The sequence below is a fragment of the Drosophila kikkawai genome, chromosome 3L (assembly GCF_030179895.1).
Source record: "Drosophila kikkawai strain 14028-0561.14 chromosome 3L, DkikHiC1v2, whole genome shotgun sequence".
NCBI lineage: Eukaryota > Metazoa > Arthropoda > Insecta > Diptera > Drosophilidae > Drosophila > Drosophila kikkawai.
This window is the reverse complement of record NC_091730.1, coordinates 12,373,804-12,400,563: the sequence shown is the minus strand read 5'-3', so window position 1 is coordinate 12,400,563 and position 26,760 is coordinate 12,373,804. Positions and strand designations below refer to the sequence as shown.

Genomic DNA, 26,760 nt, shown 5'->3' with positions numbered 1-26,760 from the left:
GATTAACTTTTTAATTTTCGTTTATTATTATAATTTTCATCTCTTTTTTAAATGGGTATTTTTGCGTAACTCTTTTTTGTGTACATAAATGTTTACGGACATCTAACCAGAAAAGTTATAAAATTGTTTACAAATGTCGCAGAAAAGTATTACCAAAATTGGCAAGGATATTACATACATGAATGGAAACAGGAAAAAAAAACAGAAATTAAAAGCATACCGAGACATTTTCAACTATTTTATAAAGCCAACCACAAAATTAAACAACAAAATAATATAGAAAAATCATGCATAAAATATATACCCCCTGCTCCATAATCGAATTTTGTGTTTATGTTTTGTGTTTCAACTCATATATCTACTATATATCCATATATATACCTATATATTTGTAATTCGTGTACAGCATACAGATTCCATCAAGTAAATATTAAGCCTCATTTCGACATTTAAGCCCAAACACAGACCATTTCCCCCCTTTCATTGTTACAAAACTGCACCGAAACACCGCGAAAACAATAGACATTGTTAAACAATTTTTAAAGCCTATTAAATATTTAATATTCATTTGTTTTTTTGCCTGGCTTTAGAGAAAATATCAAAACAATAATGGAAAAAAATATATTCTAAATGCCAAAGCAAAGGCATTTATTAAATCATGAATTTAAAGTGTAAATAAAATAAATATTAAGCACAAAATCAGGCAATCATTTAGCTTTTGTCATTGTAGTCCTGCATAACCCTCCAAAAAAAGCCTCATTTAAATCAAATTATAAAAACTGCACTGAACTAAACATCCTAAAAAAATATATATATATTTGTACAGCTTACAACAAGTGCAGTTGAGCAGCAGTGACAAAGCCAGAAAAAATAAAAAGAATCAAAAGAAACCAGAAAGATGAAAGAAAGAACTGAAGTAGATTTGAACGCTGAACAACTTACCACTTAATGAATTAATTGATTAACCAAATTTTTACTTTGTATTTTGAGCCCCTCTCTCTCTCCAAGCCCAAGAACTCTACTATTCCGTAGTCCTCTGTTTGTACATTTTCATTTCATTTGTTTTTTATTTATGGGAGCTATATGTTCTATATATATTTCTGTATTTTATTTGTATTCTTTGTGTTTTGATTAAAGCTTTGAGTGTATTTTTATATGTATGTATGGCATGGTCTTATTTAAACTAAACTAAACTAGATGTTGCTATAGATATTTTCAACTCTTCAACTCGAAATTAAAATGCCTTTATTTTTGTATCCTTGAATATACAGCTCGACTGTGGCACACCCCTCGGAGCTGCCGCCGTCGCCTCATCAGTGGGAATGACGGCAAAATGAGGCGATTGCTGCCTAAAATCGAAACAAAAGCAACAACTCAGCCAAATGATAAACACACTCGCCGAAAGAGGAGGAAGAAGGAGACTCCCACACAGCAGGATCCCCCCCCCCCAATAACTAAGCAGCCAGGAACAACGATGGAATAATAATAATTTGTGAGGCGCCAAACGGCTTTTAAGCAAGCAACTTCTGCCTGCTTAAGGGTTAAAGCATTCCACCACCGAAATTAACTTAAAGCAAAACAAAAATATTTAATAGTAACTGTAGACGAGACAAATGTGTAACGTAACTCAACTGAAACTAGTCTAAACAAACAAACAAAACTGTAGTTAAAAAGCAGCAGCAGAGACACAAAGCCAGCAAGTTTAAAGTGAAAGTAAGGATATTACGCATTACGAGCAAAGCGTAGAATCTATAAAAAATAATATAATACTATTTTTCGGCAACAAAGCAAACACATTTTGTTGTGCTTTTGACAAGAATTGGAAGAAGAATTTGATTGAAATTTCAAGCTAAAAATTAATACGAAAAAAAACCCACAAAATCGCGTTTTATGTTTAAGCTCCTAAGAAACTCTATGTATATGTAAATTAATTAGCAAACACACACACACAGACATCGTATTCATTATATATATATATAAATAAATGCTTAACTATTAAATATATTGATAAATATATATCCATATATTTAAAGTATAACAAATAGTAACGAGCACGCAAATCCACAAAGTTTGTTTGCCAAAAATTTACCTCAAAGCGAGCAACAAACCCGGGATTAAAAATTCAATTTCTGTTAGCTAACGAATCGAAAGATAATGCCACTATATATACTTTGAAGCTTCAATTTTGAAACTGGTTTCTAGATACATATATATACTCCAAAAAAATGTGTGTCTGACTTGACAAGAAGTCAGAGCTAACTCAATATTAGATGGAAAAGGGAAATTAGTTCAAAGTTTCAACTGTCGACTGAACAAAAAATTACGATATAAACTAATATATATATAAAATAAAATATAATCTAAACAATTTCAACTTAACCTTAGTTATGACAATTTTTTCGCTTTGATAATAGTTTGTTAGGGTTCTTTTTTTGAAGCATATTTTGCCTAAATGTTACGAATAAAAAAGGAAAAACCAACAAGTGGACGACACACTGCCCTGCCCAGTGAATGGTTCGGGTGTTTCGCAGCCAAGTTTGGTTTCCATTCAAAGGCAACGCCCGAATCAATTCGATTTTAGTTGCTATAACGCATATACATATATACTACCTTTTGCTTTTAGTTGATTTACCAATGTAATATAGTTTAATTTTTCGACTTAACTACACACACACACACACACAAAACACACCTCTGTCTCTCTCTCAATGCTCATCGCTAAGGTGCAGGAGGACAGGATCGGTTATAGAGGATCAAATGGCTACGGAGAAACATTATATATGTATGTTTAAGACTGAGTTTTCTCATTTGACCTTGATTCAGATGCAGATCGATTGATTGATTAACTAATTTTGAGGAAATGCAATATATGAAATGTCAAACTTTGGTTTTACGTAGCTTAAGCCTAAGCACTAAACGAAATTAAAAACGAAAAACGCAATGTATACCGTTACAAAATATATATATATATATATGTGTGAGTGTATTTTGAATGTCTCGTTTCGTCTTCAATGTTTAGAGAAATAAAAAACACACACAGCGCATGAATATATATATATATATATATATATATAATCGGAGGAGATACTAGAGTTACTGCAACTGAAAAACACTAAACTACTTTTCCTCTAAACACTTCGATTCTCTTAACTGTGCTGCTTTCTTATGTATATGTATGTAGTTATTAATTATAGCATTATATATATATATATTAACCGATATATACATGTATGGACTAGCTTAAAAGAAAAACAAACGAAAATGAAAATGAAAAACAAATATGAATTCAAAACTTTCACGGAGATCTCATAGCAAAAACAAAACAAAAACGAAATGAAATGAAAGAAATGAAAAGCAAAGCAAAGGCAGAAATCATTGTGCAAAATGTAGAATTTCTTTTCAACTTTTGTTTTATAAACTAACGTTTTTTCTTAACCATAAATAATATAGAGTACAGATTTATCCCTCATTTGAACAGCACACACCACACACTCGAATGCAAGTTAGGGTTTATACATCATTTTACATCCCACATCTTGAAGCACACTTGTCCCAAATCATATGTAGTAGAGAGACAGTTAGTTTTCGTGTACATAACATTATCTCCACCATCCCCACCAATAATTAGCCCACATTTCTCTCTATCTATCCATCTCTGTGTAGAACAGTAAGTACGATAAGTAATGGACATGTACATTATACAACACACCCTCGATTTGAGCAGGTCTGGAACTAAAACATAAAACCTAAAACATAAAACTTTACACCTAAAACCTAAAGTAAATCACACACTCGATATATTAAGCGATGTATGATTTCAAGTTCGAGTTATGAGTTCATAAGTTAAGGATCTGCATTATAGTATTTGACTTGTAAACCGATTTACGGATCATTCTTAACTATATATATATATATATATTAGATACGTATTACGCATTAATTTACGTTTAACTGAACGAATAAAAACAAGAAAACACTGTGTAAACTGTTTGTATAAAAAAAAATAAGAACAAAACAAAAAAAAAGAGAAGAAAACGAATCCAAATTGTTTCATTTGTCGCGCATTACTTGAAGTGGATCCAACTCAACAACCCAATGCATTTGCTAATTAGAATTTATAGCTATATGTATGTAACACTGTGAAAAACCAACTATATACGATATATATATATATGGGACACACGATATTTACCTGTGGACAATATTTTGAGATTAAAAGCAAACAACACACCCTACAGATTTCTTCAAGTTTGTATTAGAAAACAGGTAACCCACACACATAATAATACCCAAAAATATATATGTATTGGAAGGCATACACTTAATTGGTAAGGAGATTGAACAAGGACAATTGGAAAAAAATATTGAAATTTGAATTTTTGGTCACGAATTGGTAGAGTGAACCATAAAAAATGATTGCGCTCAGGTTATAAAATGTAAAAACTAAAGAATACTCATATAAACTACAATATATATAACTCTAATTTGCTAACGTATAACAGATATAACAGATATTCGTATAGATGTACGTTTAACATGTTTAACAAAAGGCTGTTTGTAGAAATTGTGACACAGTTTTTTTAACCCACACACTCGGTAGTATCCCATGATTGACTCGATGTGTAAAAGGAGCATTTTCAACTTGACCGCAAAAGCGTAGCCTGTAGTTTTGCTTACACTGAAGTACTACTAATCCCATGACACTCTGAACAAACAACAAAAAATATGTAAATACCTATTGTAATCGACGAACATAAACTTAGAGAAAAACTTTGTGATTGCTTCTCATTGACGAATAGACCGAGGATGATGACATAAATGTTTCGTAGAAGGGCAAATATTTTTTTCTTATAAAAAGCATGTAAAAAACACTCGATACGCTAACCCGAAATGCTAATTGTAGGCCACAACCAAAAAGTAGTTAACAAACAAACACGAAATAAATATATATATATTAAATTATATAAACTATAAATCGAAGGCAAAAAGCTTAACCGAAAAATACGATATACGAGTTTATGTGGGAAATTTGCTAAATGTTGTAAAAAGAATATATATATATATATTATATGACGCGATTATATAATTGTAGCACTCGAAATGGAATTAAATTTCTCCTCTCATGTAGAAAATCTCCTCATCCAATAAAAGCACGCAACAAAGTTCCCTAATAATCAAAGGTCACACAAAAACACAATTTGGTTTCCTCGATTCGCAAGCAAAGTGTTTAAAACTTAAACATCAACTGTTTAACTGTATATATGTAATTAACCAAATGCATATGTGTGTTGTGTGTGTGCGTATTAACCGCATTAGCCACATAGCATTACTAACGAAAAACGATACTAAGCCAATAACAACTAACTTCTGTCTGCAAGGAAGTGTAAATTAGAAAACGCCATCGAAAGGATGGCCAAAAATCCAGAACCTTGCATTAATTACATACACGAAAATCGTAATGACACACACTAACCATTGTATTAACTAAACTAAACCCAACCACACACTAAATAAACCCGCATTAGACTTACTAAATATTATTATAACGTAACAAACGAGAAAAGAAAGGACGAGATCGTAAAAAATGCTTTCAAACTAAATAAAGTTCTTTGGAATTACAATGCAAAAAACATAACAACAAAAAAAAAAAAACCAAAAAGATACGATAAAAGAAATTAAAGGTGTTATTTATTAAGGGGTGGATATGGTATTTAAATTTTGTTTCGTATATATTTTTATTTTTTATTATGAATGTCCAATATGTTAAGAACATTTGGTCAAAGTTTCACATCAATCATTACAAAGTTGACGAAGTTATGATTATTTTAACAGAGGTAGTTTGCTCTCCTGAAAAGTTCCATTTTGAAAGTCGATAACTCCAAATCGTCTTGACGAAACGTTCTGAAATTTGGTACATCAATTCTTTAACCCATTCTACAGGTTTCCTTAGATACTCCCCCCCAGTAAAACAGCATTTAACTTGAATTGTTTTCTTTTTAAGCTCAGCAAATGCTTTCGTATATTCAATATAGAAAGAACTTCAATCTTAACTTTAAGTTTATGGCTTTCAAAAACTACCCAGAAACCGCCATTCATTTGGGTAATATCAAATTTTGTAGAGTGACTTATCTAAATGGGGGAGCTGCTCCAGCTCCGCGCCCTTGCTTAAATTAATTAATATTGGTTCTGCTTCAGTCTTGGACAACAAAATGTAAAATGCCCTTCGCGGGTTATGATAATGGGAACTCGGCTGCCGTAAAAATGGTAATTAAATCTTAGTTTCAATACTGGTTAACTGATTAATCCTTCTGGCCGTAGATACTGTAGCTCTTCTCCACAAAAATCTGAATGGATCGCTTCACGTTCTGCTTGTGCGGCTCTGGCAGCTGCTCCAGCTTGGGTAGGATCTTCATGAGGAAGCGGAAATCCGGCGACAGGTTAATATTAGTCTCGATCTCTTCAGGATTGATGGGTTCCTCCTCCTCAATAGTCTTGTGTTTGTTATTCTGCATTGGAAGTGGCATTTGAACTGGAGAAGGCACTGGACTCGGCGGCATGGCTGCCAGCTTTACAAAGTTTGTGGGATTCTTTTTGGGCGGCAACGTTATGTGGGGTCTGGTGATAACCGTGGGATTGTTAACCACCACTGGCTTGGTCTTAGCCACCACAGGAGTGGGTTTGATCTGCTTCTGCTTGTCCTTGTCCTGTATGCGATTCAGTATCTCGGGCAGCAGCTTCTCCAAATGCTGGGTGAGATCAGCCTGTGGCTTGTCGGTAACAATCATTAGTTTCTTGCCAGTCGAGGACTCCTTTTCCTGCTCCACCACCACGAACATCTTACGCTTTTTGGGCTGTCCATTGGTCTCCAAAATATGGCCATTGGTCTCATCGGATTTCTCAGTGATCAGATAGAGTTTCCTCTTCTTCGGTTGCCCATTCTCAGTTCGATTATTGCTTCCGTTTTGGGTGTCCACCAAGGTGGACAGTGGCAGTGAAGCTTCGTAGTCTGAATTTATGGACTGCACATCACTAGAAGCCGAGGAACTGATAGAATGCGAACGCTGCGGCATAGTGGGCATAATGATGGTCGGGTTCTTGGTCTGAAGCTGCGGCTTTTCCATATCTCTAGTAGAACTCTGCAAGAACAAGGGGATTGTTATAGAAATGTTGAAGAAATTAAATAATTGGTAGCCAAACTCACGTCTACAAATCCAATGGTTGTGCTGTTCACCACCGTCTTGGCTGCACCTCCTCCTCCTTGAAGTCCACCTACTCCTCCTGCTCCTGCGCTTCCGAATGAGCCCGAGTTATTGGATAGCACTATTCCCTTGGGACTTTTGCGCAGCGGCGTCATCTTGATGCGGGTCTTGGCCATCTCTTGGCGGTGGCTAAAGTGTCTGAGGCAGATGCGCAGCTTTTGCAGGCCGCCGAGCTGATCCAAGCGTTTCTCGCTGATACCGAAGTGACGCAGCCAGAGTTTGCAGCTGCAATTAAAGAATTTCCACAATTAAAGTTGTTCCGGAGTTGAAAAGCTTAGTTCAATTCTTTTGATTCGAGAAAGCTCTCAGTTATTTAAGACATACACAACAACAACAACTAGCACTTCATACCAATTATCGGAAGAATGAGCGGTGGCAAGAGAGCGTTGCGATCGGTTGAGCGGTTCTTTGTTTACTGGAAAACTGCATTTGGAGTTTTGTTCTTTTCCCGCTGTAGCTTTCAATTAGATCCGACTTGCTGTCGCTACTTGCTCTCCCAAAAGTTCTTTAAAAAGCTCTTTTTATGCTCCCCACAGTGCCTTTCATTTGCACACTCACTGTTTCTGCTTGACTGTGCGAAGGAGACAGTGCTGTGCTTTCGCCCGACAGAGCGGATGTTTTGCCGCACATTTTTGTTGCAATTGCATTGGTTGTTGTTGTTGCTGTTGCAGCTTCTGCTCAAGTCAACTTCCTCCTTTTTTGTTGTTATTGTTTTGCTACTCGTTTTATGGAAGTATATTAAGGTGTACCCAATTGTAGGAGTTGAAGCTAAAGCGCATAGATACTTTATCTTTAGAAACCTATGGCGTAAAGCAGATACATATGTATCTTTGCAATTGAAAATTGTGTTGAAAATTGGACAATATTTAAATAAAATAAAACTACTAAATATAGCTTTTCTTATAATAAGAACACCATTAATAACTTTATTGAAATGTTTTTCCCACGCTCTAAGAATCATCCAAAGCTTATAGAGATAATGAATAACAAAAAAAAAGCCCCTTCTAATCTCAGTTTCTTATCATAAGGAAAGAACGTTTTTGAAATGTCAACAAAAACATACGTATGACGATGAAAGTGAGTTGGTAGTTTTTATACCCTTGCAGGGTATTATAATTTCAGTCAGAAGTTTGCAACGCAGTGAAGGAGACGTTTGCGACCCTATAAACCATATATATTCTTGATCAGCATCAACAGGGGAATCTTTCTAGATATGTCAGGAAGAAATCGATTTTTTGGCCATTTTTGCAAAATTTTATAAGGGGTTACATCATTAAAATTTTTGATTTTGATAAAAAACTAAATTTTCAAAATTTTTAAATGAAGTATGCAGATTTATTAACTGTAGAAAATCTTGCACAGAGCAGTTTTCCGATTTAAAATTAATGCTCTTTTGGCCGAGTTATGATATTTTTAATTTTAAAAAAATTAAGAAGTTTTTTAATATAAAAAATCCCATTTTATAATACAAAATATTTTTCTAAGTCAAGGAATCATTTCCGACCCCATAAACCATATATATTCTTAATCAGCATTAACACGCGAATCTTTCTAGTCATGTCCGGAAGAAATCGATTTTTTGGCCATTTTTGCGAAGTTTGATAAGGGGTTACATCGTTAAAATTAGCAAAAAGGGCCAAAAATTTTGATTTCTTAAAATTTTAAATTTGGTATGCAGTTTTTTTAAATTGATAAAAACTAACACAAAACTGCTTTCCGAATCGAAATTAATGCATTTTTGGCTTAGTTATGATATATTTTAATTGTTACCTGCAAGGGTATACAAACTTTGGCTGGCCAAAGTTAGTTTTCTTTCTTGTTAATAATAAAATAGGGAACCTTTCAATGTCTGCTAGATTAGCGATGGTATCAAAGTTCACTTTTAAAAATTACCAAAATTAATAAAAGCTATGACTTTTGATGGAGGTCCACCCTAAACTCCATGGCCAATGCCAAGTAACTTTGGGCAGACGGAACTGTTTGCTTTTGCCCAACAACTGCGAAACTAGAGACGAAGAAAAATTAAAGAACTTCACGGCCAGCAGAGCAGAGCGGTGCATCTGGGGCGGTGGGGGGCACTCTCCCTCACGCATTTGCTGCACTTACGGGAGAGCGTGAGAGTTAAAAATAGACGCGAGTCTGCGAAAACACCCCGAGCCCGACCCCCACCCACACTTCGACTCCCCCATAATGGCGGCACCATCCATACAATTGCTTGCGTTTTAGCTGCAGTTTCTGCACCATGGCATTGAAATTTCCCTATTAAAACGATGCACTTCCACGCGGAGAGCAAGCGCAAGTTCAATGGCCTTTGACTGCGAACCAACGAGGAGGAGGGCAAAAACAAGAGGGGGAGTTGAGCGGAGGCCAAAGCTTCGGATTTGATGGGAACGGGAATCGCGAATGGGCATTAATTCTGATGTAAGCTTCGATCGGATCGAAAAGCTCTCTCTACTGGATAAAAAACAGGTTTAAACTGGGCTCCGGGAGAGCATCTAAGGGGGATTGCTGTTCTTGGTAATGCTCACCGATCGACATCATGGACTGGAAAGCGACGCAGCTCCTTGGGATTCTCCAGCTGGCAGCCCATCATACAGACCCTCGAGGATACAGATTCCGATACCGAGGCGGATTCGGTTAAAGATGCATTGGGATTCAGGGACATGGCTTGGCAAATGCGTAAACTGCTCATGCTGAAAAAAGAAAATTCATTTTAATAGATACTTAAGATATTACCAGGTAATACATAATAATAATATCGTATCTAAATATGTATTACTTCCCACTCAATGTTCGTCAATAAGGACAGTAACCGAAAACAAAATCGATCAATTTAAAATTTAACAAGAAGGGTAAGCTTATTAACCCCTAAGAATCCTACAAGATATAATTTTGAAACGATTTTTTTTTTTAATATCTGGAAAAATAGATATAAGATTCTTCCATTTTCAGATTCTACAAGTAAAACTTTTAATAGGTAAAATAAGATTAACTTTTATAAAATAGATGTGGTTTTCTATAAGTAAAAGAGAGGTCTTTAAACAAAAGAAATAATACCCTAGGTCGTGAAGTTATAAGATGCACTTTATCAAGAAGAAACCTTTTTACAAAATGTACATTTATTGATTACCTAATCATTGATAATATTCTGTCTTATCTTATCTTATACCTTTTGAGATCAAATACTTAGAAAAAAAGTGATAAACATAACTTGAGCAGGGGAAACTGAATGCAATTATGTATTATATTTGGACAAATGGGGCACATTACTCATAAGAAGTTATTTTAATTATAAACATACACACATACACAAGTATTTGGTGCAAGAATAAAAACAAAACTGCATCTTTTTTTTATCGTATGGAAGCTTTTGCGGTGCAGCAGTTTAAGCCAAAAAGCTGTGCCAATTAAATGCACAGCCATGAAAAAGCTTCAAGTAGAACTGGAGCTTACTGTGCGGTCCCCGCGTGGTCAAACATTTACAAAATGCCATGAAATTAAGTAGCTGCTTCTAATTTTCTTTGTCCGATATCTGGGCTAACTAAGTAAATACGCAACTCACCTGTCACCTGTTGCGCTGCGCTGTCTCTGTCGCTCCTGCTGCACTGAAGCTGTTCTTGTGGGTTGAATAACCTTACCCCTTGTTGTTATTATTACGGATTCTTTTCGACCGCGTGCTTTTCAAAAACTAACGATGTCCGGAAGCTTTTACCGGAGGGTCGTTGAATACAATGGGCGGCTCCGATTAATGCGACGGATTTCCACGGGATCCAATATAATGTCACTGCTAATCTACTAATTAGTTGGGGGCTCTACGGCCCTGTTCTGCATTCTGCCCTACGTCACTTCAGCGCGCCGACTGTCGGAAAGCTTGGTGTGCGTCACTCGAAGGCACTTCCCGGCCGAAAGCTTGGCGCTTTCTTCGCGTTCTCACAAAGCTATTATTTCGGCGTGGTAAGCTTGGTTTCGGGTTCGGCCAGAGAGCGTATCAAAAGGGGGTGGTGCGCGTTCGGTCTTTAGCTTTTTATGCGAGATCTGTGGAAAGCTTATAAGGCGAAACTTTCAGGGGAGCACAGTGAACACTCCTGTTAGGCAAAATAGGAAATGATTACTTCCAGAAAATTGTATTTTGTTTTGAATTTTTTTATAAATTGTTGAGTAATAAACATTAGTCTAAGTTTACTGAAAATAAAGCCTCCCCTCACTGCTACTAGTTAAAAAATTTTAACATTCGAACACTTACTAGGAATCTTTAAATATAATATTGTCTTACATGTAATCTCGATGTATTAAAGCTAAGTAAAATTGTAAACTCAGAAAATAAATGTTCATTTCATAAATAATGTTAACTAGAAATAGATATGCCAATACCAACCACCTTATTTAATTGATATTTAACTTGCCACTTTAGAGCGATCCGCCAGAAATTAGCATTTAGATAGGAATTGCGCTTATCAATTTTGACTGCCATAAATTTGCAGCATTGCTGCTGCGGCGACAAGTTCTCCATCCCCAAATTAACTTTAAAATGTGTTAAAAGCTTTTCCATAAATAAATAAGTATACCCAGACAACTGCAGGTGTTGGTACGGGCGTTTGCGTTCAGCGATTTGTGGACATTAATTATGGCTTTGCAATTTGCGAGTGGCAGCATTCATTTGGATATTTAAAAGCCAATCAATTGGCTGTTCGACGAAGTCATAAATTTCAATGGCTGCTCATCAGGCGAAGGAGGAAAGCCTCTTGGAAAAAACAGGGGCGTCGAGCCGTAGATAAGCATCCACTTGTCACATCACTCATGTTCCCGAGACGTCCATTTGCATTGTCTGGTGGAAACTGCAGCTTCTGTCGCCGTCGCCTGTCAATTGACCCATCCGCCGGTTATGGCCAGGCCCGCCTTAATTTTCCAAAGTCGGTATAGTGCTAAAACAAATGCAATAAAAGTTTAACAGCTACAATTTAATGCTGTTTTTTATAAGAATATTTGCTTTTGTAGCTGGCCAAATTGTCAATTGTCTCTGGCCAGTTGATTGCATTTTACGAGCGCACAGAAGCATAATTACAGATGGGCCTGATCTGTTTTCCCAAGAACAATTGTGAAAACACACGAACCACTGAGTGGGCCGCATCTGAAATCGCGCTCAGTCAGCATTTTAATTTCAGTCTGATTGAGCTGAATGGGTATGAGTTCGACTTGGAGCTGTGTGTTTGCGGCGATGCCAGACGGCGATAATTCTCATGGGATCGGATCGGACAAGACCAGGGGGTTTGTGTGTGTGGTCCCCATGTCTATATCTATATCTGTCTGCCCGACAGCCGGGGGCAATCGCTGACTGGCAGCCGATTATGTGATTGGAATATTGACAATTAGGCGGCTACAAATTGATTTACTTGTAATTTTTATGGCGCCCCTGAGCAGGGTATTCATTCTCCAAGTCTAGCTTATTGCTGTTCGAAAACAAATGGGGATCATTGTGTCAGGATTCTTAGAGATGCAAAGGAAAATCGTGGCAGCAAAATAAGTTTGTCAGAAGTGGGATTCGAACCCACGCCTACAGAGTAGACTGCGACCTGAACGCAGCGCCTTAGACCACTCGGCCATCCTGACTGTTAAAGTAGCGAGTAAAAGAAATTGCTCAAAGCAAATAACGTTTATTTTAAGATTTGTTCCTTAATTACTTAATTTAGAAATCCCTTTACTGTATACAATAGTAATTATGATTATTGCAATTAGGAGAAAATAAATAAAAAGCGAAAAAAGTTCTTGTCAGAAGTGGGATTCGAACCCACGCCTACAGAGTAGACTGCGACCTGAACGCAGCGCCTTAGACCACTCGGCCATCCTGACTGTTAAAGTAGCGAGTAAAAGAAATTTCTCAGACCAAATTACGTTTATCTCAAGCGTTTTTCCTTAATTACATAATTTAGAAACCCCTCCACCGTATATAATTATGCCCATTGCAATTAGTAGAAAATAAATAAAAAGCGAAAAAAGTTCTTGTCAGAAGTGGGATTCGAACCCACGCCTACAGAGTAGACTGCGACCTGAACGCAGCGCCTTAGACCACTCGGCCATCCTGACTGTGCTCGTTGACGTGTCAGAAGACCAATCCGATTCGCTGGCATTGTCGTCGTGAGCGACATTAAGTATACGCCGTGTATTACATATGTTGGCCAATCACACTTAACACTTTGAACTTGCTGCCCACACCCGAATACGAATGAGCGAGCTTTCCCGATGAATTATTATAAACGGCGCCCCAAAGGCAAAGACAAATTGCCGGTTGGCGCGTCACGGAAAGGTGTGTTGTACTGACAGAACGGCTGACAGACAGAGAGACGGGCGAAATCAACATGCAGCAGATGGAAATGATAATAAAAAGCAGGCGAAATCAGGTCAACGTCATACATCACACCGTGCAGATTGGCAAGTGTCACTTTTTCTATATGTTTTGACTTCTGTTGTGCAACAAATAATGGCAGTCGACATTATGCCGATAAACGATGTTACATTTTCGGGAGTTTGGCGATCGAACGGGAGTAATTAAGTTGTGGTTTTCAGGCAACTGAAACTGGCAAATGTCAACTAGCCAGAGTCTGAACCGCTTGACATTTCACACGCAGCTGCAGCAACATTCGTATCAGCTTGTTATTACACTTGAAAAACATAATGTGTCCTTACATAAAATAAAGTAGAGATGAAAATATAATTTGATTTGTTCAAAAAATTAGTATCTTATAAAAATATAGATAAATATCCATTTAAATGCCATGATACTATGGCAAACTGCAACAATAAAATAACAAACTCTTCCGCTTTCTTCGAGTGCAACACATTGCAGTTCCAGTTGCAGTTACTGGTCTCACGCACTTTCAATGCATTTCAATTAGTTGGAGCCGCTGCCGCTCCACTTTGACTTTGAGTGCCAGTGCTAAGTCGAGTGCTGCGAGCACTGGATACGCGTGTTTTCCATTTTTATAGACTGATGGCAGACACTTGATAGGCATACGCGTATGTTAATCGCCCGACGCGACCTGACAGCCCAAGTTAATTAAAGTTTACGCTCTTAACAGCCACCCAGCATACATAATTCTTATTAATTTACTTGTTAGCAGCGGCTAACAGCTGGCAGATAGCAAATAGCAGCGGCCCCTTGAATGACTACCTCAGACTTGACGGCAATTGCACTCGAATTCATTATGATTAATGATCGTTTTAGTGCAAGAAATGTTCCCAACCCAAGAGCCGAGAGCATAAACCACAGTGTGACCCACAAAAAAGGCGACACAATTTCTGGCTGGGACTCGAAATAGAATTAGCAAATTGCCCGAATGTCAATCAGGCGTCATCAATCAAAATTTGTGCTACTGTCAACTCGATCACAATACAAGTATACGCGTATAAACAACCGCACAGCGGGCTGCAGTTGGGTGCAGCTGAAATATTTAACTGGAGGTTGTAAATTACCATAACAATTCTGGGGAGCTATGTGGGTCAACAATGGAAAATCCCCTCCCGGCCAGAAACGCCACGAGTTGTCAGTGTGGAGTTGTTAACAAAGGTTAAAATCAGGCATTGAGCGGCGGCTTCTGCCAACTAGGAGTCGGTGTAAATGGAGTTCGGATTAAGTTAACACCGCGATTAACAACTCGCTTCGAGAATCACCTGCCAGCTTACCTTGATTCCGTCTTTGTAGAACCAATCGTTTAATGAAGATATTGTCCAGTTAACAAAGATTTAATCTCTCTTGATTTTGAGGGGTTGCATACAGCTTTTTCTTTACTTTTTGGGTGGGGAATATTGCTTAATTTTTTTAACTCTGATACCAGGTGATAAATTACCATTCGAGAGCATTGGACAGCTTAAACGACATACGTTCATGGGAGACTTGATTTATGGAGTTTTTCCATAATTGCATTCATATTTAAATTTTTGGATTTAGATTTAGAAAAATAGATTTATCTTTGCGATTGGGAATTTGACTTTCAACAAAGAGTTTTGTCTTTTAAAATGGTAAAGGTTATTAATATGAATATATAAAGGATAGTGGAATACAAAGGCATAAACTTCAACGTTTTTCCATCACTAATATATCCATAGAAATATGTACTATTATTTATATTTCGTCTTAGATTTGAGTGATTCATTTTTAAGAGAGAATTTCTAAATAGTAAGAATTTTAGTTATTACTTTAAGATAATAATGATTTTAAAATCTCCTACAATTATTAATACCTTCCCCTTCACAAAATATTGAACTCTTCGCAAAAATACTACCCATGACGTTTCAATTAGTGTTCATTTGAACCAACTCTATTGCTCCAAGTCAATGCTCCTTTTCAAGTTCAAAGTCAAATCTGAAAAAAAAAACACTAAAAAATATATAAAAAGAGGAGGGTCTGAAATAACTGAAGACTTGGCGGAGCATTAATCAATGGCTACTCCCTCTTATTTTCGATATGGATATTTTGTCGCGACACTTTTCTGCCAAATTTGAACAAAGTTAATTAACAGGTTTCATTGTCTCGGCTCAAATAAATTTGTTTGTATTTTTCGCATTTTGTTGCTTAGTTTTTTATGTCTGCAGTAAAACAAATTATTGCGGGGGCGTATACGTTATGGGAGTGAAATATATGTATTTACATTCAGAACGGGTAGACGGAGTGGAAAGAAAGCACCTGACTGATCACAGGTGGTTAAAATAAAGCCTGTTTCCACTACGTCTAAGTTTTATTTCTTTAATCCTTAATTGGGATTATCTCAAAATAATATTAATTTAAACAAAACTTGCTCAGACGAACTTTACTCAATTAAAAAATGTAAACACACACAAACATTTTTTATTACTTATACAAAAAAACAAAAATATTAGGAAGGGTCTATTAACATTAATTAATATCTGAGATTTTTTTATTTAAGAAATCAGTGTACTTAAAAATGTAAATATTATTATACAAAAATGGCGACTTTCTTTAAGTTTTTAAAAAGGTTTTATAAAAGTTATCTTTAAAATGTATCTTTAAAATGTATCTTTATGTTGCATTTGTTTTTTTCTTTTTCTTTTTTTGTTAAGATTTTGCATTGCACGTGTTTAAAATAAGAATGTGTGTGTGTGCCCAAGCTAGTGGGTGTGTCTGTGTTTCACCCACGCATTTAACTTGCTCTTTCTGGGTCTCTCTCTCTCTCTCACTTTTAGTGAAGACGCGCAATAAACAACCAAACCTGAAGCTCTCTCTCTCCCCCACTCTGGCTCTTTTTATTGCCCTCACTCTCGCAGCAGGTTGCTCTCTGGCCGCTATCAGTCGCTCTCGCTCTCCGCTAATCCAGTGATCGCACAGTGGGCCATAAAGCTCATTTATTGGCAATACTTAAGAATATCATTTGGCCAAACGATGATATAACGAAAGGGGCCACTACGCATTGACATTTGGTTGGTGTGGGCGGCTTACAGGGTTCTACAATAGAAAACTCTAAGGGCTGTAAGAGAATCTACCTTGTGGCCCACTGTGCGATCGCTTAGCTTTTCTGGTGCTGCGCTGCGTCGCTGCCTGCATTCAGCTGGCGGCAGCGTCGCAGTCAACATCGCGTGGTTAAAAACAACGGAGTCGGTGTGTGTTTTTATATTTCAGCTGGCGGCGATTATAAAATTAAACGAAATTCGTGTTATAAAATGTGTTTAGTAATGTAAGAAAGATTTTTTAAAAACCCAACCGGCCGTGCAATTACGAAATTCTGTGTGTGTAAAGTGTGTGTGTGTGTTTCTTTGGTGCGTATACGTTATAATTTTGGCTGCGCTTCCATGTGTGCGTCTATAAATACCAGCAACAAAAGGCAAAAAGTCGAGAAGCCGAAGAAGCGAAAAAGCTAAAAATGAAATATCAACAGCATAACTGACGGGTTGATTGACTTGCAGGAATTTTCGGAAAGTTAACCCCGTCCCCCAGATAATCCTCTGTTTATCCGGAATACCGAAAATCCGAAAGCTACAGCTTCCGTTGCTTATCTGAAAAACGACGACGAGTGGCCCATGAAACTGTAAGTTTTACACAAGCAATAATGCAGAAATACACCGAAAGAAACGTGCCATATCGCCTATGTTTATGGGATATCAGATTAATAAGATTCTGTTTTAAGAGATTCTACAAAAAATACCTCAGCTAAAGACAGTTTTTATTGAATATAACAAATGTTTTTGATAATCTTCTGAGCAATCAGTAAACACAAAATACCTCTTGACCCACAAATGTGAAAACAAAAATAATAATTTATAACTGATCTCATAAAAATTCCAGTTATGCAGATCTCGAGTTGGTAACACAAATATAATTTAGTTTTGAATGTTGTTATTCAGTATAGTAAAATTCTTTATTATTATTATTATTTGAGTAAGTTCACACCCATAAGATTTTCTTAGAGAAGAATAAAGCTTCCATTAGTCGTGATTTTGGTCACCCAAATTAAAAAGTCATATTTTTAATGTTTCCGCAACCTTCAAAAGAATTAGTGTGGGATTACTCGGAGACCATTCATTAGACTAACCAGAAACTGGTATGATTAATTTTGGGAAAACAGCAACAACAAAATGAATTTATAATTTATGTAGTTATAAATATATTTCCAAAATTACAATTGGCGGTAACCCTGTTAAAAAATGTGACTTTTTTGTGTGTGCACTTAAGATTCTGTTTGTGTGTGACTTGAGTGAACGAACATAAAGGCGTATTTCTGCAGAGTCATAAACTCCGTAACTGTATACAATTTGGGGATTTTTCGGCTTTTCGGCCCAATACACACGTCAATGCAACGCCTATAAAAATCCACATAAAAGTCAAGTCAATCATTGAAAGGGCAGCCGATCAATTCCACGAATAAATTACCCACAAAAAAGTAAAAACAACGGGTAATTTAAATGTTAAACACAGACGGCGGAGGCGCCATGAGTTATCACCTCCCCCCATGCGGAGGAATGGTTGTAATTTATCAGGGCAACAAGTTTATTAAAATCAAATTAAAATCAAAGCCCGCCCAAAATCGCCGGCATTGATTTTACCAAAAATCTAAACAGACGCGACACCCACGTAGTCTCCGTTCTGCGAGCCCCAGTGGAGCCGCACAATTGCGGAATTTTGGCAATTCCGGGAAGCATACATACATATGTTCCATCCGCCTGACCTGCCGCCTGCGTTCTTTCGCCTTTTCGCCCAAACAATTTGTTTTGCGTATTCCCACATGTTTTTCCATTTTCATGTTCAATTTCCATTTCACTTGATTGAAGTTTTTGCCTTTCGCACATGTTTTTGTTTACGCCATAAACTGAGAACGCTCACACGCGCATATTTATTTACATGCACACAATCAAATTGTTATTCTTGGCCCCGGGCCACTAAAAACCCACCAAAATAACCAGAAAAATAAACAATTTGATTAGAACGATAAAAATACAAACTGCAAAAAAATCTTTGTCAGAAGTGGGATTCGAACCCACGCCTACAGAGTAGACTGCGACCTGAACGCAGCGCCTTAGACCACTCGGCCATCCTGACTGTTAAAGTAGCGAGAACCAGGAATTGGTCAGAGCAAATTACTAGAATTTAATTCTTTTTTCGCTCTCTAAATTATATAATTGGATATAATTACTTATTAGTAATTAGTATAAATAAAAAAAGAGAAAAAAAATCTTGTCAGAAGTGGGATTCGAACCCACGCCTACAGAGTAGACTGCGACCTGAACGCAGCGCCTTAGACCACTCGGCCATCCTGACACATGGGATGAGCAGGCCAAAAGCACGTTTTCCGTATCTTGCTCACACAATCGCTAGTTGCTATAAAAATCATTTTATAGGAAGCTGCTAAAAGGCAGTCTCACTTTATGCAAATTATTATCCAACTTTCTTGCTAGCCGTTAAACTGGGTGGTGACTTAAAAAAATATAAACTTTTCCTTCGTATTTCCAGCTAATAATTGTGAACGTTAATTTGCGGGTATTACAGCGCTAATTGCAAGTTAAGTAACAAGAACTGTGCAATTTTATGACGGAATAATTGCAAATTAAATCGATTCGATCAGCTGCTTTGTCGCTGCACTTTGTACAAATGCCGACAATCTGTTTACAAAGTCAGTTCTATACAGATAAATCTTATCTTTCTGCGTTTTTGGGGTGGGGCGGGGCTAGCTGGCCACGAACAAAAGAGAATACGAGCGGCATATAAAAATAAGACCTTTTTAAGAACTGCGGCGCGGCGCTAATATCTATATCTCTGCGGGCCGACTTCCCAAAAAGCGTTGCTGGAAAAGAGGTCAAGACCCGCAGCATTCCTCGATTCGGGCCAAAAAGCGCTAATAATAATCCGGTTGAAGTGGGCGTGGCACTAGCCATGGGAACACAGAGTAGAATAGCAAAACCAAACCGAACCCTTCTCATTAGGCGGCCTCCTCTTTTGTTGTCTTTTAATATTTTGTATTATTTATTATGACTGCTCGGAAGTCTCTCGCCGCGAGAGTTCACATTTTCCTTTTTTTCTGGTATTCGGGAAATGGATATTTTAATGAGTTTGGCCAGCAGCAGCACTTGACGACAGTTTTCCACTAGAGAAGTCATAAAAAATGTTCCTGGTGGCGGAATTCAAATTAGATTTTGACACTGCTCAGTAAGATATTCGTACTCGTACATTTGCAGCAGCCGAAGAATAGATGGGCATTGTTTACGCCTTGCCTTTGACTTGACGCCGACATCTTTCGACGAGAATATATTCTCATAGTTCGAATAGATATGGCCAGAGACAGAGACAGAGCCACATACATCTGTCTGTGTCTGCGAACGGACGTAATTTGCATTTGCGCATTTTTCCGCTAATTATTTGTTTATCGAAGGAAAATAACCAAAGACCGAAGGAGCACAACTCGAAGCGGAAAATTCAAATTTCAATTTAAATTCGTATCGAAAAATGTTTTGACAAGCTATGAGAAATGATTTTTGCCATTGAACTTGTTGCCTTATTTCCTGTGATATGGCTAAAATAAGCAATTATATAGTGCAGTCAGAGTGTTGGAGCGGAAAAGAAGGGGAAAGCAGACTGGCAGACAGCTAAACCCAGTTTAGTTCCAAGGCAAAAGAATCGCTTGATAAGTTATACTCATTTATAATCATCGAAATGGGTCAGCAGCAGCAATGCTCAAGTCGAGCAACAATTGCGCACGCAATTTTTATTCATTTAGAATGCATCAAAAAGCCATTAAAACGAGGGAAAGATACACCCAAAAAAATGAGCTAAGAGTTGTCGTATAAAAGTGAGTTTAAAATATTGCTAAGGTTCTCAAAAAGATTGCCTAAACTTTCAATTAAAACTTACCAACAATCGTATCTCTTTTCTTTTAATTTCTTTAAGTTTTTCTTTAATATTTTTAAGTGTATTCCCAATTCTCTTATGACATTATTGCCCGAAGGTGGAGGAATGCGAGTTGGCTTTGGTAATCTAAAACTGACACAATTTAAAAAGCAAAATAACAGTCAAGCAAAGTAAAATTCGCTTTTCTCTTTCTCTTTGCCATGTTTGTTTGTAAACAAAGCAAATCAAAACTGACACAGTTATATTCTGATTCTGATTTCGATTTTGATACCGATTCCAGGGCAGGGGCTCAGGGTCAGTTCCGCTGATACTCTCTATATTTCATTTATGCAAATGCAGGGAATTGCGGAAACTGGCTGCGTCAACATTCGAAACGGGAGACGACTGCTTTTTTCGCACAAGGTCTGGACGGGCTTACAAGCAGTTATCAGCTGGTTTACAGTGTTTATCAGGGCGGGGATTCCTCTGGTCATAAACCTGAATGCGTATCTGTGCCATTAATGGCCCGCCAAACAAGCCACCTCCTCACGGTCAGACATTTGATTAATGACTCGCTTCGGCGCAGCCATGTTCCCCTGAACGTGATAAGCTGTTTGCGGCACGCCTAATGCACTTTAATGCCCCTTCGATTACCCAATATCATGTGAATACAGCGAAAATATATTGTACATTGTTAGTGCGTACAAAGACAGAGGCTTGTACGTTTTATTGAAATACAATCCTCAGAGTGGTGTGAAAAATTGATTGCTTAACCAGACCAACCCAATAATAAACTTAAGAAGTGGTAAGAAAAACGTATTCTCTAATTTTTTATAAAATGTATATTGAAAAAATTTGTTTAGATAGCATTTATTTATTGATAGCATTTATTTAAATTTTATTTTATTAAAAAAAAATTTTAAATAAATCAAAAAATTTTGTCAGAAGTGGGATTCGAACCCACGCCTACAGAGTAGACTGCGACCTGAACGCAGCGCCTTAGACCACTCGGCCATCCTGACTGTTAAAGTAACGAGAGCCAAATACCATTTTCATACAATGCTAATTAATTCTTAATTATTTCTAAATTAAATAAATTAAAAGTTGACACGACACTCACAACTTACATATGTTTATGTCCATGGAAAAAATAGCCTAGATGTCAACACCAGATTATATTTTGACATTGCTAATTACAAATTATACAAATTAAAAGTAAGAATATTTTTCAATGTACATTTTGAAGAAAAATAAAATGTAAAGATAAATAAAATATTTGAAAGCAAAAAAATCTTGTCAGAAGTGGGATTCGAACCCACGCCTACAGAGTAGACTGCGACCTGAACGCAGCGCCTTAGACCACTCGGCCATCCTGACTTGTGTCCGTCGAGTGTCAAAAATTCTACTTAAGCAGCGGCCGCCAAAAAAACAAATCAAAGCCAAAAAAAAATGTGTCTTGGCAGATGTTTACTTTTGTATGCCATATATGTTTGTATATATTTCATAATTAGTTCGATGACCTGGCAGCCTGGTCATAGGCGATGATCAACGTCCGCAAAAGATGGAAAGATTAACGTCCGCGCAACCCTGTGCGTCCTATTCGCCTTGAGTGTCTATCTTCTTATCCGTTCCAGCACAGACTGAAGATTTATGGAGTTGGGTTTGCTTAGATAAATCGCTTAATAATAACAAAGAACTTTAAAGATTGAACTATCACTGCTTGCTTCGTTTTAGCTTTTAGCTCAAAAATGTTTAATAACATTCGCTAATATTCAATGATAAAAGAACTCTCTATTTCTGGTTAAGATATAGATAAAGATACAGATATAGAATATATAGAATGTTTACATTCCCAAGATTTCTTTACAAAGGGCGCTAGTTTTCTAACAAATTTGTGGGGGTACATTTCTGACAGTCATGTTAATCATATGATAAGATAATATTTAGTTATACTACAAATTTTTACAAATATGCATCCGTAAGGTTTATGATGAGCAAGGTGCTTTTTCTGCTTGTTTTATTTATATTTGTAGATGATAAGCATTATGTTTTATTGGCTTATTTTGATTTTGTTGATTTATCTACAAATCCTTTGCCTTCTCTAAATTTTCAACTTTTCCCTCCATGTCATTGGAACTGTCAATCATTGGAAGACCTAAGGGGGCGGGGCTTTCAACAAGGGCTGCCACGGATTCTTGAGGTGTTGCAAGAGCCTGGCATGATGTGACCTCCGTTTGCTCCCGTTGATCACATGGCAATTGAGGTGCACGACGGCGCAGATGCATTTGTGTTTGACGATCTTGAACCTTCTTATTTGCCTCCAGCCTCTTTACTTTCTTTAAATGCTGAGGTAACTTCAACTTCGTACGGGTACCCTTAGGATCAGCTGGATTCCCGACTCCCCCTCTTAGGGAAAGGATTGGAGTCATGGAGTAACGATGTCTCCAGAGAACAAAATCCCTGGGCGGGGTCAACCAGAAGAAGGTGTGCCAGTAACGACAACGGGGACCTCTAACTGTAGTGGTCAGGACATTTGACAGCTGTCTGGGATGACGCGTAATGTTCAGATAGAAGCGCCTGCGCAAGCGTCCACTTCTGATAACGTTGATCATATACCAATTGTGCTGGGTGCTGGCGGAGAAGGGATTATGGCGAACGGGCTTCAGCAATGGCATGATACTTGCCGGGATCTGGATCTCCTTGCCTTCAGAATTGGAGCTCTCCATGATTGGATTTTGTCTAATGACAGACGACAATCAACACAAGGCCAACTAAGGTTCCATTTGCCTTTGAACTTGACCCCTCGAATCGAATTCAATCGAATGCGAGTTGCAAGTTGGAGTTTTTTTCTCCAGGGCTGGAGAGCATACAAAAAATGCCAAAATCATTTATCATTGCCCAGCTATTGACACGCCCCGTCAATATCAATAATTGCTAAATACCCACAGTGATTAATGTCTGGCATCTTTGGCTCCGAATCGCTCGAAACGCTCGACTCGAACAATTTGCATAATTGCAATTTATTGTAAGTCCGTGTGCAAATATGCAAGAAATCTGCAGCTCTTTAAGGCAACCAAAAGGCCGACGGCTTTTCACGATTCGCATTTGGATTTGTTTAATCTCTGACTGTCTGTTGGCTTCTCAGTGTCTCCCCCCTGTCATATGCAAATGGCTCCGTCTCTGATTCTCACTCCAAAAGTAAACCCCACTAATTGCTGGCAACCCCCCCAAAGATCGCGGAGAACGAGAAACTCTCTTCAGTGCCAATCGCTTGGCAATCAATCAGTGTGTGCACTCCATCTGACATTGCTGCTAATTGGTTGTCACAGTTCGTTAACATGTTAAAAAGTTGTAACATCAAAATGTCTTTTTATACCCTTACAGGGGATAACAATTTTTGACGGAAGTTTGCAATGCAGAGATGAACCCTATAAATTATAAATTATTGATCACGACGATCTAGCCTTGTTCTTGTTCACAGTTTCTGAAATTGCAATATGGTGGAGACAAATCTCTCAGATGTGTTCATATAATTCCCAATTGGTTCTAACATCCATGGGTAAAGTTGCCAGTCTTCGGTATATACAGTGGAGAGCATATGTGGATATATGCACATATGTTTGTCTTATTAAGTTATATTAAATATATGTCCTATTACATGTGTCCTATGAAATATGTGCTAAATAAGAAGTTATAAATATAGATAGGGTGAAAAAGGATTAAAAATATATATGCTTTAATTTAGTATAATATTTTTTATAATATAATATTACATCATTAGACTACAAATTCGTTCCAATATCAATTTGATATAAATAATTGTCATGCTGTGACCAAAACTATAAGATTCATTTTCCTCCAACGATGTTCTCTTTACCGAGTTCAAGGGCAATCCCAATTCCGACAAAGATCTCTGAGTCTGAATCTTGCAACCCACAGTTTTCTAGACAAATAAAGCCATTGCCTAAGATTCATTCACGTTTCCAAGTAATTTAACTAAAACGAATTTCGCTATATACCGATGCCCATATGTGTGTATATATTTATTACAGATTAACTCGAGAATTAAATGGCGTGTGGCTTTTATGGTCGCTGGTCCCACGCAAAGTCACGAAAATTGGCCGGAGATTTCTCATTGTCGGAGATTTCTCATTTCGCACAGCGACCACGTACAAATTCTCAAGTTCAACAGTGGAAAATTGAAATGCTTTGTCTAACCGATTTTCAAAATCAGTGGAAAAAGAGCGTGGGAAGCGTCCAGGTAGAAGTTTTAAACAAAATAGTATGCTCATGTTTTTTATATAAAATATTTGTATTAATAATTTTATTATGACTTTTATTGAAAAGACAAAAATTAAAATAATAATATTTAAATAAATACAGCCAAGACTAAGAAGAATTTTTGTTTTGTGGTGTAATAGTTTTTTTTTATCGCTAAAAAAAAGTGTAAAAGGTCGACAAAAGAGTGAAAATATATTTAAGCTGTTGTAAGCTATTGTTGTTGGTTTTTTTTCATGCCAAGTGGGTCATCAAAAGAAGAAGGTGTGGGAGGAAAAGAGGTGAAAAAAATGGGCATTGGCACGTTCCAAGAAATTGCAGTGCAAACAACTGCAGACGCCAACTTTAGCTCTTAATTTATTATACCGCTTTAGCTTTTGTTTACTCACGCATGTAAAAATATATTTATATAATGTTGTAATCGTTGCAGTTCCCTGAAAAGCCAACACAAGTGCAATAAAGCGAATTCATTGATAAAAGCACGAGCAGCAACGGACAAGTGTGCGAAAAAGAAGTGCAAATAATTACAAAAAACACAGCGATTAAAGTGGCTGATAGTTAAAGCCAAGATAACAGCTGCTAAGTGGCAAACAGGTAACAACAATAAAAACAAATAACAACAGAGCGAGAGAAGGAGAAATATCCAAGAAGAGTGTAACAACAAATCAAGAGAATAAAACCAAAAGTGACAAGAGTGATAAACAGCTGTGGTGTTAAAAAAGTATCTATAAAAGCACAACAAAAAAGTGAAAACATAAAACCAACATAAGCAGCAGAGAGAGCAACAGAGGTGAGAGCCAAACACACACAAGAAGATAAAACAGGCAGTGAGAGTAACAGCACTGATAGTGGGTGTATTAACAGCATTAAACAACAGCAAAGAACTATATTATTAACAGCTGTTGCCACAGATCAAAAAAAGTATATTTTCGGAGAGCAGCTGTGAGATTAACAGGCAGAGAGCAACAGGTTTCCCTTGCTTCCCCTGAACCGATCATGAACCACGATCAGCCGCTGCCGCAGTCGACTGCGCAGCCGGGAAATAAGTACGCGCCTGGAAGAAGGCTAGCTGCGAGACAAACGCTCCGATTGGCCATTCCCAAGCAACAGGGTGACCCACTGAGCAATCCCCACCCAGTTGGGGTATTCCGACCCTCACCATCCCAGCTGCCACCTGCGCCGATTCTCAAGAGAGTGCCCACAGGATGCATGAATTCCAGCATCAGTACCAGCAGTGGAATACCCAAGTCCGCATCTCCTCTGGAGTCCCATCATCTGCCCAATGCCACGCCTACCCGCTTGAGCTATGGTCTTCCAGCAGCGGGATCGGGTGGCAGTGGGTGTTCCAGTGCCGCCTCGGCCACTTCCAACTTCCTGGGTGTTCGCAAACCAAGCTTGACCTTGAACTCTTCGGATATTAGAAATAACAATGATCTGTTTGCCTTTCCCAAGGATATGTCGCCCGTTTTAAGTGGTGAGTAAAAAGAGTTTTGAATTTACATAATTTGAGGTACATTTTTTTTAATAATTGTAAATAAATTCAGTAAGAGTAGAATAATTTTCTTATTAAATTCGAATTTAAATTAAAAATTATATTAATTGATAAATAAAGTTACATGAATTACTTAACTTATTAGTGAATTTTAAAATAAATTATTATGGCGGCCAAAAGTATGCAACGGATGGGGTCTTCTCCTTTAGCCTTTGAAAATGAAGACCAAAAGGGATTCATTTTTGTCTTTTTGGTCTTCATTTGCAAAATCACTTTGATTTGATTGTATTTTATTTTAAATTAATAAAATTTACCTATAAACAATTGAATATCTATATAGAACTTTTTAAAATATATACTAAAATGTTATATCCGTGCAAAATAATTATATGTATTACTATGTAACA

At 37.2% G+C, this 26,760-nt stretch overlaps 2 protein-coding genes and 7 non-coding genes across 11 annotated transcripts in view; 1 reads left to right on the top strand and 8 right to left on the bottom strand.

The window, feature by feature from the left end:
* The window catches only part of nmo (serine/threonine-protein kinase nemo), a 76,746-nt gene extending 72,707 nt beyond the window's left edge, over positions 1–4,039 (top strand). For both annotated transcript variants that reach the window (XR_001770558.3, XM_017161102.3), the window contains one exon: positions 1,272–4,039. Coding sequence is in view for 1 of the 2 variants with exons in the window: in XM_017161102.3 (XP_017016591.1) it covers positions 1,272–1,326 (55 nt within the window). In the remaining variant the exon portion in view is untranslated. The remainder of the gene's footprint in view (positions 1–1,271) is intronic.
* Positions 4,040–5,995: 1,956 nt separating this feature from the next.
* On the bottom strand, positions 5,996–11,350 carry bip1. 2 transcript variants are annotated; one of them, XM_017161103.3, is made up of 4 exons: positions 10,822–11,350; positions 9,788–9,952; positions 7,202–7,484; positions 5,996–7,136 (listed from the first exon to the last, which is right to left on the bottom strand). In XM_017161103.3, exons 2-4 carry the CDS (start codon positions 9,949–9,951, stop codon positions 6,300–6,302), a joined length of 1,284 nt encoding a protein of 427 aa, XP_017016592.1. In that variant the 5' UTR covers position 9,952; positions 10,822–11,350; the 3' UTR covers positions 5,996–6,299. The 2 variants fall into 2 exon arrangements, with proteins under 2 accessions (XP_017016592.1, XP_017016593.1); XM_017161104.3 differs by lacking the exons at positions 9,788–9,952; positions 10,822–11,350 and adding an exon at positions 7,611–7,837.
* Positions 11,351–12,783: 1,433 nt separating this feature from the next.
* On the bottom strand, positions 12,784–12,866 carry TRNAL-CAG (transfer RNA leucine (anticodon CAG)). Its single transcript has one exon. It is a non-coding gene; the product is annotated as a tRNA-Leu (tRNA).
* A 157-nt stretch (positions 12,867–13,023) lies between these two features.
* Positions 13,024–13,106, bottom strand: TRNAL-CAG (transfer RNA leucine (anticodon CAG)). The gene has a single exon. It is a non-coding gene; the product is annotated as a tRNA-Leu (tRNA).
* A 151-nt stretch (positions 13,107–13,257) lies between these two features.
* Positions 13,258–13,340, bottom strand: TRNAL-CAG (transfer RNA leucine (anticodon CAG)). The gene has a single exon. It is a non-coding gene; the product is annotated as a tRNA-Leu (tRNA).
* A 5,378-nt stretch (positions 13,341–18,718) lies between these two features.
* Positions 18,719–18,801, bottom strand: TRNAL-CAG (transfer RNA leucine (anticodon CAG)). Its single transcript has one exon. It is a non-coding gene; the product is annotated as a tRNA-Leu (tRNA).
* A 136-nt stretch (positions 18,802–18,937) lies between these two features.
* Positions 18,938–19,020, bottom strand: TRNAL-CAG (transfer RNA leucine (anticodon CAG)). Its single transcript has one exon. It is a non-coding gene; the product is annotated as a tRNA-Leu (tRNA).
* A 2,502-nt stretch (positions 19,021–21,522) lies between these two features.
* TRNAL-CAG (transfer RNA leucine (anticodon CAG)) lies at positions 21,523–21,605 on the bottom strand. Its single transcript has one exon. It is a non-coding gene; the product is annotated as a tRNA-Leu (tRNA).
* Positions 21,606–21,877: 272 nt separating this feature from the next.
* Positions 21,878–21,960, bottom strand: TRNAL-CAG (transfer RNA leucine (anticodon CAG)). Its single transcript has one exon. It is a non-coding gene; the product is annotated as a tRNA-Leu (tRNA).
* Between the last annotated feature and the right edge of the window lie 4,800 nt (positions 21,961–26,760).